The following is a 15,159-nucleotide window of genomic DNA, read 5'->3' as shown; positions in this document are numbered from 1 at the left end:
TTTTTCTTATAGTAAATTCGATTAGATCCTGGTTCAGACCTGATACCATACCTGAAATCTGGTCCAAGTCTAGTTCAACCTGAATTTGCAAACCCGACCCGTTGACACCCCTAGGCTGACCCCTATCAGTTAAACAACTATACCATTGAGTTTTGAACCTGCAACGTCCCAACACAAGGTGACGTGCACTAGCAGATTCTACCAAACAAGCGGAGTCCTGTTGGCATAGCTTGAAGAACTTAAAACAACTCAATCTTGCTAGAACCAACTCAACCAAAGGAGCATTTGGGATATTCTGTGGTTCTTGGATTTGATCATCTTCCCTTGGTTGCGAATCACAACCATGTAACTTGCTCAAGTTTAACGAAACATAAGAAAGTACAAGTTGTGATTGTGATTCTCACATGAAAATGCGAGACCTTTGAATCATATAAAATTGGTGACAAGAATGACCATCGACCAACAATCACAACTTTTGGATTTTCATCTATGATTGTTCATCTTACTTGTGGTCAAACCGAACATGCCTTGAGCAAATGAATGAGTGAGTGCGTGTTTGTGTTAGGGATAGCAGTGGACCAGGGAAAAATGGGGCCCCACCTCTTGGACCAAGGATGGAGGACATGAAACGGGGATGGAGGCAGGGATGAAGGTTTAAATCAAAACTCATGTAGAGATGAAGGTGGAGATGGACTTGTGCTTTCCCCGCCTCGCCTTACCCCGTCTCCAATCCCCGTTAGTAAAATAACAAAATAGTTTTAGGGATGACAGTGGACCGGAGAGAAACGGGGCCTTGTCCCGTTTGGACTGGGGATGGAGGACATGAAACGGGGATGGAGAGCGGAATTTTGAGATGGGGTAGCGGTGGAGACCTTGTTCCTGCCCTCACCCCGGTCAATAGACATCCAACTTATGCTCGTATTTGTGGAGTTAATTACCTATGTACATTGACTAAGCCATACCAAATATAGTGAAATGAACTTGGTTAAGTTATGCTAATCATATTAAAACTAGGGATGGCAGTTGACCAGAGTGGGGGCGGGGGACAAGGTCTCCACCCCTGCCCGCGTTTCAAAATCTGAACCTCCATCCCCGGTTCAAACATGGGCGAGGTGGGGTGGGGCCCTATTTTTTCTTAGTTTATAGTCATCCCTTAAAGGATTTGGGACGGGGTGGGGCTAGGCAGGGATTGGGACGGGGATGGGGTGGGGTGGGTCAGGAAAAAGTGTAAGTCCATCCCCGCACGGGGATAGATTTTAACCTTCATCCCCGCCTTCATCTCCGTTTCATGCCCTTCATCGCCGGTTCAAATGGGGGCGGAGCCCCATTGTCCCCCGGTCCACTGCCATACCTAATTAAAACACATTTTCAATGTAAAGCTTAGAGTGTTGGGCTCATTATAAATGTGTTAGCACAAGGTGTGTGGGTGCCTTCAACTGGTAAGAGCTTAGGTGTCAATGACCCTGCATGGGGTTTTCTCACCGGGTAGGCCCATTAATTGACTCGATTGTCGATGAGGGTTCCTTGATATCAAAAGAAAAACGGTGGGACTTGAATTGGGTCCTTCACATTTTCACCATCATGATGATTAAACCTTTTATGCATGGAACCAGCCATGTGAATCATGCATCTTCACTTCGGAGTTCATAGGATACACACCACAAATGGCTAAGCAACTCAGCCTTGGTTTAAAGCCCAGGTTCGAATTCCTCTGCCACATTGGGCTGAAGAGATATCTGGTAGGGGTCTGCCTAACCCCAGCTTGCCTATAAAAAAAAAACTGTGTTAATTTTCTATCTAGTCATTTGCTATTTCTTATATTAGTTTAATATCTTTTATTAAGAAAATAAAAACCTACAAAATCGACACCTTGCAAAATAAAATATGATATTGTATTTTTGGTATTTTCTGGAAATTCCAACCTTATAGATGTATTCAGCATGATTTATTTACTAGAAATCTGTACTTGAATCATGCATTTTGAATAAAAAAAATCATATTTGGAGCCTAAAAAAAATTATAAAAAAATATGCTGTTGATTTTTGAAACGTTACAAAAACCAATCCATGCATTGGAATCAAATGCTTTAAAAAGTGATTCCTATAAAATCAAGTATATAAATCACATTTGTAAGATCATATTTAAAAAAAAAAACACTGAAAATCTAATGCATGTTTCATTTAGCACCGTGCTCGTTTTTTAGGTTTCCATTCCCCTCCCTTATTATTAATTACTATCATTACACTAAATCTATAAATTATCCCCTCCGAAAGTCATAAAATAACACTAACCAAACAAATTATCACTTATTATAGACTATACACACAACCAAACCTGACTCATTAAGGATCAGTTGAACTTGAACCTAAAAAAATACTTCCATCCAACTTAGGGACAAAAGTGTCCCATCACGTGCCGGTTGCTGACTGAATTATATTTCAAATATGCCCCCATTCACCATTGTGTGCTACACCCTCTAATTTTTAATGGAGTGGGGGCAGTAAACATTAGCAGAAACGACAAGGAGAAAATTGAAGGGAATCCCTTCATCAGGATTAAAATAATCCACTCTTAACTTCGATTAATGGGGTTAATCCAATGGGGTTAGTGACAAATCTATTTGTTTAATCACACCCCGCCCCAGGGCATTCGATTCCATGTCGGGGCACGAGAAAATGACCCAATTCCCCACCACCACAGAAGCTGTGCGTTGCCCCCACAAGAAAGACCAGGATCTTTCCCCCAAAACCAGCAACAGCAAAACCACTTCACCAGCCAGAAAACCACCATTCTTCTCTCATTCTCTCTCTAAGGAAACCACCGTTCTCCCCTATTTCTCCCTCTAGGAAAACCACCCTTCTTCTCCATCTCTCTCTCTCTCTCTATAAACACTTATACCTTCTTTTATTGGTGTCTGATTTTTTTTCGTAGTTTTAACGTCTGCCTTTCCTTTCCTCTCTGCATATGTTGTTATCTGTTGAGGTACAACATCCACACGCTTCCTCAAAGAAAGCGAGGTAACTGGAGAGATTTCCCGAAGATCGCCTTTTGTACTCCCTCTCTCCCAACATATTCTCTTTTTAATGTTTTTCTCTGTTTTTTAAAGGTTTTTTTTCTTATAAAAATTTTGTGGGGTGTTTTGGTTTTCAGGTGAATATAATAAATTTATAAATAGCGTACAACACCCTTTTTTAGTGTTTAGGCTAGCTAGGTTTAACATTTATACATCCTCTCTGTCTCTCTCTCTTGGTGCTAAACAAATATTTTCTTCCTTTTAAAGGACATTAGAGAGTGACCCAGATGTAGAAAGTTCAAACAGTCTATGTTCTTGTTCTGTTTTTCTTTTTGCAATTTACTTTTGGGTTTTTTTTTTTTTTGCAGCTAAATATAAGTAGTGCAACTTGTTTAGGGAACAAAAGCGAGACTCTCTCTCTCTCCCTCCATTCTCCTTAGCTTTGTTTTTTCCTTTTTTTAGGAGTTAGGACTATATCTTTGTGTGAGAACACGATCTCTAGCCTCACTCTTTGTAGAAGCTTTCTTAGGGTTTTGTTTTCTAGCTCAAGTATCAAACTATCGATACTTATATTCCTTTCCTTCTGATTTAAACATCATTCTCTTGAATCTTTCTCTTTCTTATTCCCCCCCCCTCTCTCTCTCTCCACGCTCCCATCCAATCCAAAAGAAAAAGAAACAACTTTCCCTTGTTTTGGATCCAAAAGAGCCTAAACTCGATACCAATTCCCAGTGATTCACATCTAAGCTCTAATCCTCTCCCCCCAATTCGGCTCTCTCTCTCTATCTACCTTTTTTTGGTATGCTGTTCTAGAGAGGGAGACATATTCTCTACATCTGAGCTCGAGCTTTTCTGTTTTTTCATGTTTTCTTGAGGTGTTGCTTTACAGAAACAAAACAGAAGAAGAATAAGAAGCAGAAGTAGAAAGAGAAGAAGAAAAAGAAGAGCTGGCGAACCGGTGGTGGGCAGGGAATGTGGGGCTGGGAGGGGTGGATCCGGTGTCAGCACCGAAGCTCGCCCCCTCCACCCTCCACCTCCACAACTCCGAAGACGAACCATTGGGGCTTGGCAGGCTCGGCACGCTGCCGAAGCACGAGATCGACTACTCTGGTGCGGCGGCGGCCAACAACGGCTCCGGCAACGCAGCCGATGATGACGAGAATGACGGCCGAGGCGGCGACGGAGAGCAGGAGCACGAAGACAACATGGCCGGCAACGAGATAGTTGAGGCCGGCGGTCGGCGACCCCGCGGTCGCCCGCCAGGATCGAAGAACAAGCCGAAGCCGCCCATCATCATCACCCGCGAGAGCCCCAACGCCCTCCGCAGCCACATCCTGGAGATCGCCAGTGGAAGCGACGTCGTCGAGAGCGTCGCCAACTTTGCCCGGCGCCGCCAGCGTGGTGTCTGCATCCTCAGCGGCAGCGGCGTCGTCGCCAACGTCACGCTCCATCAACCGGCCGCCCCCGGTTCCGTCGTCACCCTCCACGGCCGCTTCGAGATTCTCTCCCTCTCCGGCGCCTTCCTCCCCGCCCCCTCCCCGCCAGGCGCCACCGGCCTCACCGTCTACCTCGCCGGCGGACAGGGCCAGGTAGTCGGCGGCAGCGTCGTCGGTGCTCTCATCGCCTCCGGCCCCGTCATGGTCATCGCCGCCACCTTCAGCAACGCCACCTACGAGAGATTGCCGCTCGATGAAGAGGCCGAGAACTTGGCAATGCAGAAGCAGCAGCAGCAGTCCTCCTCCGCCGGTGTCAACAATTCCCCGACCGGCGCCGGCAGCGGTGGCGGGCAGCAACAGCACGGCCTGCCCGACCCTTCTTCGTTGCCCATCTACAACCTGCCACCGAATTTGCTGCCCAACGGGCAGATGCCCCACGACGTCTACGGCTGGGCTCCTCCACGTCCACCACCATACTGATTTTTTTTATAATTTCCTTCAGTTTTTAGGTATTTTTGTTAGTTTTTTTTACGGGGTGGTAGTTTTTGCTTCCTTCTCTGTGCGTGGTGTGGTGTGCTTTGCTTTTTGTGGCTGATAGATTAAACGAATGTATGTGTACACAGATTAAACGATGGCTCTTTTTTTCTATAATTTTCTCTAATTATTCATTTTTTTGCTGTAGATTATGAATTTGAGTTTTGTTTTGGAAATTTTCTTGACTGTGAATGGTTTGAGAGAGAGAGAGAGAGAGAGAGAGAGAGAGAGAGAGAGAGAGAGAGAGAGAGAGAGAGAGAGAGAGAGAGAGACTACAAGCTTAGTGGTAATCGTTTCTGTGTTAGATGAAGAATTTGAGTTGGCTTTTCTCAGTGACAATGGAGAGAAGTAAGAAGAGCAATAAATTTTCTCCTCCTTCTGCTGGTTGTTATTATCGATACTATTATCATTATCATCATCCAAATTGCTAGCAATACTGCTGCTTCTTATTCACCTTGTTACTATTGATATTATTGTCACTACCATCATTTCTTTCAGAAAAATTGCAATTATGATCACCAAAATTGCTAATAATGCTGCTTATGATCCAGATAAACAGGTTTTCAATCATGGGCATTTTTTCTCCTTCCAAACTTGTATGTTGTGTGAGGAGAAATATAAGGAAAGAGAGAGCAACAAGAGAAGGATTAGGGGGGGGGGATGATGCAAAAGGTGCAGAGAGAGAGAGAGGGCTGAATAAAAACAAGAATAGTAGGGCTCTGAAAAGACAGAAAGAACCTGTTCATGTTTCCATTAATGGAAGTGGTTATCTCATCTTAAGAGCCCCTCAGAAATGACTGAAGGGATGGGTGAGTGGGCGGTGCACCGATGGATGGACACTCAATTTGGGGGGCACTCCCACAGTGTTGGCTTTAGCCTTATTTGTGCTTGGCCTGTTAGGGGTTGATTGACCACAAGCGGCAGGACACTGTCAAATGAGTATGGGCTCCTCTCCTTCCCATGAACCCCCACTGTAAGTGGTCGCTTCATTGCTGTTGCTTTTGAATGCATGCTTTCACATCGATGGTTTTAATTCTTTTCCATTCATGATTTGATAGGTTTCCTTCCTGCAAGTGCAATAGTGCACAATTATGCTCATCCCCACGTTAAATAAAAGCTTTAAAAACGGATGCTTTCTCACTCCTCTTCCCCCCCCCCCCCCCCCCCCCCCCTCCTTTTAGCATTAGATTTTGTAGAGAAGAAGAAAATGGTCTAGTTGCAAAACAGGTCCTATAATTCATGGTGAAAGTATTTCTGCATTAAATCGTGAAAAATTATGGATAATAAGTAAATTAATCTCTATGTGGTTTGTTGACTATTTCTTATTGGTGTCTCAGGAAGAAAATTAGTAAGCGTTTTTTACCGTTACTATATGCTTTTCAGTGTACGTTTGACTTTGAATAGTAGATAAATAGTTGATGTTGCGTGTGCTTGTGACAACTATCATATTCGGTATGGTGAACTTTTAAAGCTTGATTTAAATGATGATGATGAATTATTTAGACGATAACTAGTGGTGATTTTCTATGTGCTACTGTTATCTTATTCGGTTTGGATAATTTCTAAGATGATAACTGGTGGTAATTTGTGCGTGGTACTGTTATTTTATGCTTGTTTTGATTGTTTTCCTCTGTATACCGATCAACAAACTTCATGCATGGTTTGCATACTTCTAAATAGGTTTCTTATTTATCGTTACATGAAGCCTCCCCCCCCCCCCCCCCCCCCCCCCCAAAGAAAAAAAAGACAGATATTTCTGTATAAAATGATACCTTTCTTCTCTGTGTAGCCCATAACGGTTATGATAGACAGACGTTTTTTCATGAAAATAAAAATTGCACCGAAGTTTTTGATATTGTTAGAAACTGACCTAAATTTTATGGTTTATTAAAAAAATCCAGAATTTACTTCTGTCAAAGTTGCATTTAAATGTATGCCATAATTACCAAAAGTTAGGTGTGTTTTTTGTTATCACCGAAACCTTAGGTATCGGTTTTTTAAAAAATTTGTATAAAAAAAGATTATTGTTTTGAGGGTAAACAGCTAATTCAAACTTATTAACTTGAGTTGACGGCATCCCAATATGTATTTTTAATGAACCGAGCATAAATTTAGGTGTGTTTTTTAACAATGTTGAAAGCTTAGGCGTGTTTTGGTTATCACCAAAAGTTAAGGTGTGTTTTTGAATTTTTTACTAATTATTTTAGTTCTTAAATGAACTAGCATATCTATTTATTGCCAAATGGACTTTTCATCAGAATGCAGCAAGCTCTTCACAAGCAAGGAAACCTCTATTTAGTATTTGGCACATTTTTGTAGGAAATATTATATGTTTTTATTTATTGAGATAAGAAATCCTGTAGTCTCATAGTGTAGTTTTGACATTGGGGAATGAATGCATAGTTTTGTGGGTAGTTTGTTGTGTTCTCACTAAAAGGGGGATAATCAAGTGAACAGGGTGGGGTTGGTTGTGGCTGTTGGGGAGAATCTGTGTGGAACGGATCCTATATTATGATTTCAAGGTCTCCATTGAATTTTTTGGCATGATTTGATATGTAAGATCGACTTTCTCTCAACTTCATTTAATTTTTCAATTTAAATTTCCAGATGGGTCATAGTACTTCCATCTATATTTTGGTCTTAGAGATGGTATTGATAGACCATTGCTTTCACCTAATCAGACAAGTAATGCCGACTTAATTTCGATTTGAAGAGTTTTTTTACACTTGCCTTTTTACTAATCTCTCTCTCTCTCTCTCTCTCTCTCTCTCTCTCTCTCTCTCTCTCTCTCTCTCTCTTTCTCTCTCTCTCTCTCTCATACTGAACCAAGAAGCCCCAACCTTCCTGCTTTCGGATTTAAAGAGTGATCACTAGCTGCTTTTTCTCTCTAGTGCAAGACTGGATAAGTCACATGTTACAGAATGCGTTGAGATGGGCTCATTCAAAAGCTAATGTTCATTAACATTTGATTTGAAGCTAATACCCAATTGCATACCATCCAATTCAATAAAGTACACGTAAATTAAAATTTGTATAGAGATTTGGAATCTTCATTAAGATGAAAATAAAAAACATGGTTTTACCTCCTAACATAACATAGTAGTGACCAACGCGATAGTTAACCATGTGGTCAGTGCGGTCCTGTGTCAAGCTGAAGGCCCAGGATCAAATCCTCAACTCAAAGTTTTACCTTGCAGGGAGGCGGGCGGGCCCATTAAGTGATCAGGTTCTCGGTTAGGGTTTTCCTTTGTCATAAAAAAAAAATCTGCACATAGTAGTGATGCCAGCATAGTGCTCCATTAACCACCCCATGAGATCTACATATGCATCTTTTACAGGTTTGGAACCTAGTTAGTTTCTTTTAAGCCCTGACAGCTAATAAAATTTGAACTATAGCAGATATAACAACACTGAATTTTTATGAATCCTAAAGTATCATGATGTTCATATTTATTGCTTAATTATCACCTACTTTTCTTTATTGCTTGTGTATTTTTTTTTACATATATTAACAAGAATTTCCACCTTTATGAAACTCAGTATCCTTAATCTTGAAACAGAATAAGAGTCTTGCCCTTCTTTTTTACTTTGTGTATAATGTGGGAAAAGATTTTTGGGGAAATATTTTATGAAATATAGATTTAAGCTTCTGCGCTCTTGGGAAGTCATTTCCAAGTGTATCCTAAGATTCCGAGTATCAATTTCTAGTAAATCAATCATGCTGAACACATCTATGGGGTTGAAATTGCATGTTTCATTTAGCACAGTTCCCATTTAGCAGGTTCCATGTATATCTCTCTCTATAAATATACATAGGACAAAGAGTAACATCAAACAGCAAAAATGTCGAACAAAAATCAGGTATGCAATTGCGCACCGCACGTCCAAGTTGGGACCCTTTAGACACTGACTGCGCTAAAGGGCCCAAGATGCACAATTTTTTTTGCTACATCTCTCTATGTATATAATTAATAAAAATATTAACAACAACAATAATAATAATGATGATGATGATGATGAGTAGCTCCTAAACTATCCTAAACAGCTTCAAAGGACAAAGTTTCGAGTGTTTGGTTAACTGGAACTCATAGACGGAGTTTTTGTAGCTTAGTAGAAAATGTGTACTAGATTAAACAATTTTCATGTTTATATGTGTATTTAGAGCGATTGTAAATCGATGGCTTATACTGCACCAAAACTTGGTTAAATAGAAATCAAGGTTTCACATTGAATCGATTTGATCCAAAGATAGTTTTTTGTGAATAAGCAATGATGAATGCATCTACATGCGACTATATTTTTTAGAAGCGGTTAGGATAGTTTATGACATAATCATGAATTGTTATAGGAGATACTTATCACTATATATATATATATATATATATATATATATATATATATATATATATATATATATATATATAAGGTGCTCCTAGAGTACCTACTCCCACCTAATAAAAACTTTAGAGTTTCAAAAAAATTGAGCTTTTTTTTTTTATTAGACCCTATAGATATGTTCTATTAGCATTATTTAGTATAAAATAAGTTTTGGATCATGCAATTATAGCATACACGTATGTTTTTTAAGACCTTTAAAAATCAACGGCTCATAATGTATCAAAACTTTATGACTTAAAAAATTCTATTTTTATGTCAAAAAATCATGATCCAAAGCATGATTCCTATCAAATAAACTATGTTGAGTACATCCGTAAGGTTTAATTTAGAAGATACAACCTGCAACTATGTTTTCTAGCATGCAGAAGTAGGTACTCCCGAGCACCATAGCATTACTCTCTCTCTCTCTCTCTCTCTCTCTCTCTATATATATATATATATATATATATATATATATATATATATATATATAATTTTGGTCATGACAACATTAGATACAAATGTTTATTCTTTTTATTTTTTTATTGTTTTCACGAAACCAACCTTAATTACAGACGTTATTTACATGTTTTTCTTAGTGGGAATCAGCTGTTGAATCACCTAGTTATGACCCATATGTATAAAAGCTTCAAAAATCAATGGCCTATAATGTGTATTACTTTCTTGAGTTATAAAATCGTATTTTTTGATAATAAAAAACACGTTTTAAAAGCTGATTTCTACAATTTAGAATAAGCTGAATACATCTATGAGGTCCGATCGATTATATATCAAAACAACCTACACCCATGAGTTTCAGAAGCATCATGAAGTCATTATCAACACATTAGTTTGGCCTCCAGTACCCATCCAATCAAAGGCCTAAACTGGTGAAAAGATCAGGTGCAATGTGATTGCACAAATATTTGTGCATTAAGCACCTGATCACCCTCCATCTTGGGGACAGGCCTGTCAGTTGTGGGACCCAAGGCCTGATGGAGGGCAATCAAGTGCTTAATGCACAAATTTTGTTCTATGTGATTGCACCCGATCCGGACTCCCTAATACAGATCTAGATAGCTTTAAAGTGGATACTTTCTGTAAGAGAAAAAAACAGCTCTAGATAGCTTTAAAGTGGAGTATTAGAGTGTTTAGATTAAGAATTTCTCTTAGGAAAGTTTTGATTAAGATTTATGATAGTTAATATAATGGGTGAGGATTGGACTGGGTTGCCGGTGGTTCACTTCATGATGTGGCCAGTTTCGATTCGGCCTGGACCATTGATAGGTCAGGGTTCGGTCAACTGACCTATGAGGCTGGTCAGAACATAGACACGCATCAAGCCAACCTAGATTGTGTTTTTTTCCTTTTGAATCAGACCGGCAGCTTGCTTTTCAATCAATGCCTTGGCTTCACTGGCCTAGGCCTGGGCATGGGTTTTGTCCCCCAGCCTGTCTTTGGCCTTTTCGATGGGCTGGGCTGGGCTGGTCTCTAATAATTAATCTTCAGGCCATTTTTATGCAGTGATGCAGCTCCACTATTGCTGGCCATCCATCTCAAAAAAAATTGAGATGGATAATGCTCCCATCTCGAGAAATATAAAGATAAATGACTGCCAGGCAGGTCACTGAATGCCCACCATTCTGCTACTTTGCATATAATTTGAAGTCATAATCTTTTAACCATTTTGTTTTTTGTTCTTCTATTGTGTTAATTTATAGACAAACTTTGTTTCATGACCCTTGGTAAGTTTATTTGTGCTGGTATCTCAGTGAGGAGGACAGTGTTTATAGTCTATAACCAACTCTTCAAACTAAGATCGAAGAAACAAACAAGGAAAAAAGCAAAAAGAGATAATAACCACACACAAAGAACAAAGATTTTACGTGATTTAGCAAAAAATGCTTATGTTCATGTACTGAGTCTTCTTCTTTATTGATTGAGATACAATACAGGAGCTAGATTGTTTCTTTTAAATAGAAGGGGCCTACTAGTGTTGTTGAATATAACTCGGAGTCTAGAGTAAAATTATATAACTACCCTCCAAAAAAATTGCTTTGAGGCTAATGTCTCCGAACCCCCGCTTTACAGGCAGAGGGTATAATCTTCCTGCAAGACCCTCGCCAACTTACCACAAAGTTGGATCCCTAAAAATTAAGGATTTTATATCAAGCTTCACATTCCTCCAACACTAACATCCTCGTTCACTAGGAATCAAATGAGATGTCTGGATATAGTTAGATTGCACTATCATAACCAAGGGGTCTCCGGTTCGAATCGCACAAGGGTTATCTCCAACCTTGCCTATCATAGAGAAAGAAAAGTGCTTACAATATTAATAGCATCACCAAATCGCACAAATGGTTTTCAATAGTTCAGTTTTTTGAGAATGGAATCACGGTTTACTTTCCACAGCCTTTCGCAAGATACCTCTTCAATTTTGGGTTTCAAATTTCAGCAATGGATGATCAAGTAGGGAAGCTGTTTTTTTTTTGGCATGTCATCCTTTATTGAAGAGACAAGCAGTGCTACCCTAGGGGGGTTGGCATAGTGGGGTTGGGCCTTGGATATCATAAGGATGGTCAAGATTCGATTTATGTAGGCATCTACTCCTTGCACAAGCCGATGCTCAGACTAGGCCCAAGGGGCAAGGGTCCTAGCCACAGAGTTTTCTCTCCTGGGTGGTTGATCTATGATCTACCAGCTACCAGGTTCTAGATTTCTCCATATAACTAAACAAAATAAAAAACAGTTCTAAACTTCTTGACTCAAATTTTGCGAGATTTTCAAAATATCATGAGATTTATAAAAAAGCATAAATACCATGATTTAAACACGATATTTTACGTTTTAAATGGCTATCTATCATGAAAAAACCATGTATTTTTATTTTTAAATAATTTTCATTAATATTTTCTTATAAAAAACATTTTTATATTTTTATTGCCGAGATTTTGCCAAAAAATGTGAGATTTATGAATTTTTTTTAATTTCTCACGAGTTTTTGACAAACGAGATTTTGCCGAAAAAAATGTTTGTCACTATGCGTAGTATGTTCTTTGAGGGCAATTAGATGTGATAGATTTTGTGAACTTGAAAAAAGTGAAGAAGAAAAAAAGTACTGATAAAATGTTTTGAAAAAAAAGCTAAGAAATCACAATTCTAGAATGTAAACTTTAAATCGTACTCACATAACTCGTTCATGGGAAAATATCGAGGGAAATTCTTGTGATTTTGAATTTTTTTTTTAATCTTGGGAAATTGCATATAATTATACAATAATAATATGAAGCACTGCAAAAAGCGCCTTTATCTTGTTGATATCGCAATAAAAAGCACTGTATTTTCAAAACATTTGATATTATAAAAATACTGTTTTTTGGGTATAAAATTAACCTTTGAAAATGTCATGGAAAAATCGTGAAATTTGTGACAATGCTTTAAATTTCACACTTAGGAAGTGCTCGGCGCATATAATTTAACAATAAAAAATGAGAGTAGATCAAGTGATCTGCCAAATCACTTTTAGAAAAGTGATTTGACATTCTCACCGTCCACAACCTTGTGGGATGAAGCAATGGACGGTGAAGATGTCAAATCACTTTCTTAAAGTGAATTGACATATCACCTGATCTTCTCTCATAAAAAAATACTATTTCTTCTTTCATTACACGATTCATGAAAAAATAAAAATTAAAGTGAATCAAATGGCAATCAGCATTTAATGTGATTTAAGCTACAGTTGGAAGGCTTCAAATTCCACTAGATTAACATTACATATACTAATACATTAGGAAGCATAATTAAATGCAAATTTCTGAGCTTACACCCCGTGCTCTCTCTCCTTGTTCTTACTTCAATGATCCAATTCCACTAAAAGCACATCTAATATGGTTCTTACTTCAATCTCTTTGAAGCATATGTCATCATCCAATATATTATAAGATATTTATAAAAAATAAAAAATCATCTAATTAGAAACTTCTAGATGCGAGTACCGATTGGAGTCCAGAAATCTATAATATAGAACGGATCAGATGATATGCCGAATCACAGACCGCAGGCTTTTAGCTTTGTTGCCGTCTACTGTATTCATCTCCACCGTCCATTATTTGATAGCAGCCTCCGCCACTGATGGCTCACATGGCATCTTCATCTACAGCCCCATTGACTGCCATTGATCGCTTGAATGGTCGGTGATGATGCCAAAATATATATGGTCCGTGATTTGGCATATCACCTGATCTATTCTCTTTGCTTTTGTAGGATTTCCTTATGATACATTGGCAAGCTAAAAAAAGAAAAAAGAGTGTTTTCACTCATGGGTTTGGATTCTTTGGAACCCACGAGTGTAGACAACATTCTTCCATATAAGTTGGCAATCAAGTAACCTATGTATGACTGTTGCACAGTAGGCTGGCCTGATATAGGCTATCAATGGATCGGGTTTCTGTCGGATCAGGGTTTATCCAAACCTACCCAAACAACAGCTAGTCGGATTCAGGTACCTGACCTGGATTATGTCGATAAACGAATCCCAAATCCAACTTGTATAATTTAAAGGGTGTTTAAAACATATATAAGTGAAAATTACATATAGAATGTCCGGTCAGTCGGGTCAGGTAAGATATCCAACCATATATGTTTTACTCCGATCGGGTTTGGGTCGATGCCTATAATGGTCATGTCAGAATTTTTGAATACCCATACCCAGGTATTGGGGTTTGGGCTGGGTTGGGTATCCAATACAAACCCCGCTTTTTGACAGCCCTAGATACAAGGCATAGATCAACCATCATTTGGAAGTACAATCTATGATATATTGAATTAAAGAAAACAATTAGAAAATAGTGGCATTTAGTGCACATTTGCTTGGCTCCAGATGAGAATCTTTCTCTTATGGCTATTGGAATGATTCAAAATTTCCTCATCTTTTCATGTTGAAGCAAACTTGAGAAACTGTAGTAAGTAGATTAATCAAATATAATTCATTTACTTACATCTTGTGAAATTTGAAATCATAAAAATGTTGAAGAATACAAAGCTAATGTCTTCAATCCCAAGTTTTCCTGCTTTTTGGACAGGCCAATGGAGATTGCACATTGACAGGCCTCCATTTTGATAAAACCCTTGAAGTTTCTTATGCTCATTGAGGAGTACACCCATCTTCCCTTGTAGTAAGGGACACCTCCCATGTACCAACATGGGTTCCGTTTTGTCTGGTAGGAGCAGCTAGTGCATATCACCTTGTGTTGTGACATTGCAGGTTCAAAACCCAATGGTATAGTTGTATAACTGGTAGGGGTTTGCCTAACCCCAGCTTGCCTTTGGAAACAAAAAAAAAAAGGGACACCTCCCATAAATTCAAACTATGGTCATCTCATGTCAGGTGACAAACCATGGGCGCCCCAGCTAGGAAGGGAGAGTGTGCATTGGTGGGTTTCATTCGGGGGGGGGGGGGGGAAGGAACAGGGCCTTTTCCCCGCCCCATCCCCGCCTTTCCCCATCCCGGACCATTCCAAATCCATATTTAGGGATGGCAATGGACTGAGGGGAAACGGCCTCCCGCCTTGCCCCGTTTGGACCGAGGATGGAGGACATGAAACAGGGATGGAGGTTAAAACCAAAGGGGATGGAGGGCAGAATTTTGAGATAGAGCCGGGGTGGAGACTTTGTCCCCCGACCCAGTCCCACTGCCATCCCTATTCAAGAGTATGATCATGACAAATCCACACTCGCTTTATCTTGGTTGGTAATTAATTATTTAACTGAATATGTTAAGCCTAGATGATTGCGAAC

The 15,159-nt window shown here is 39.3% G+C and overlaps 1 protein-coding gene across 1 annotated transcript; it reads left to right on the top strand.

Moving 5' to 3' along the window:
- Positions 1-3,369: 3,369 nt before the first annotated feature.
- Positions 3,370-5,114, top strand: LOC149839888 (AT-hook motif nuclear-localized protein 20-like). The gene has a single exon (XM_090004268.1). It carries the CDS (start codon positions 4,219-4,221, stop codon positions 4,927-4,929), a length of 711 nt encoding a protein of 236 aa, XP_089860394.1. The 5' UTR covers positions 3,370-4,218; the 3' UTR covers positions 4,930-5,114.
- The last annotated feature ends 10,045 nt before the right edge of the window (positions 5,115-15,159 follow it).

Source organism: Nuphar pumila, chromosome 4, assembly GCF_984573655.1.
Source record: "Nuphar pumila chromosome 4, dmNupPumi1.hap1.1, whole genome shotgun sequence".
NCBI lineage: Eukaryota > Viridiplantae > Streptophyta > Magnoliopsida > Nymphaeales > Nymphaeaceae > Nuphar > Nuphar pumila.
This window is presented reverse-complemented; position numbering and strand designations above follow the sequence as displayed.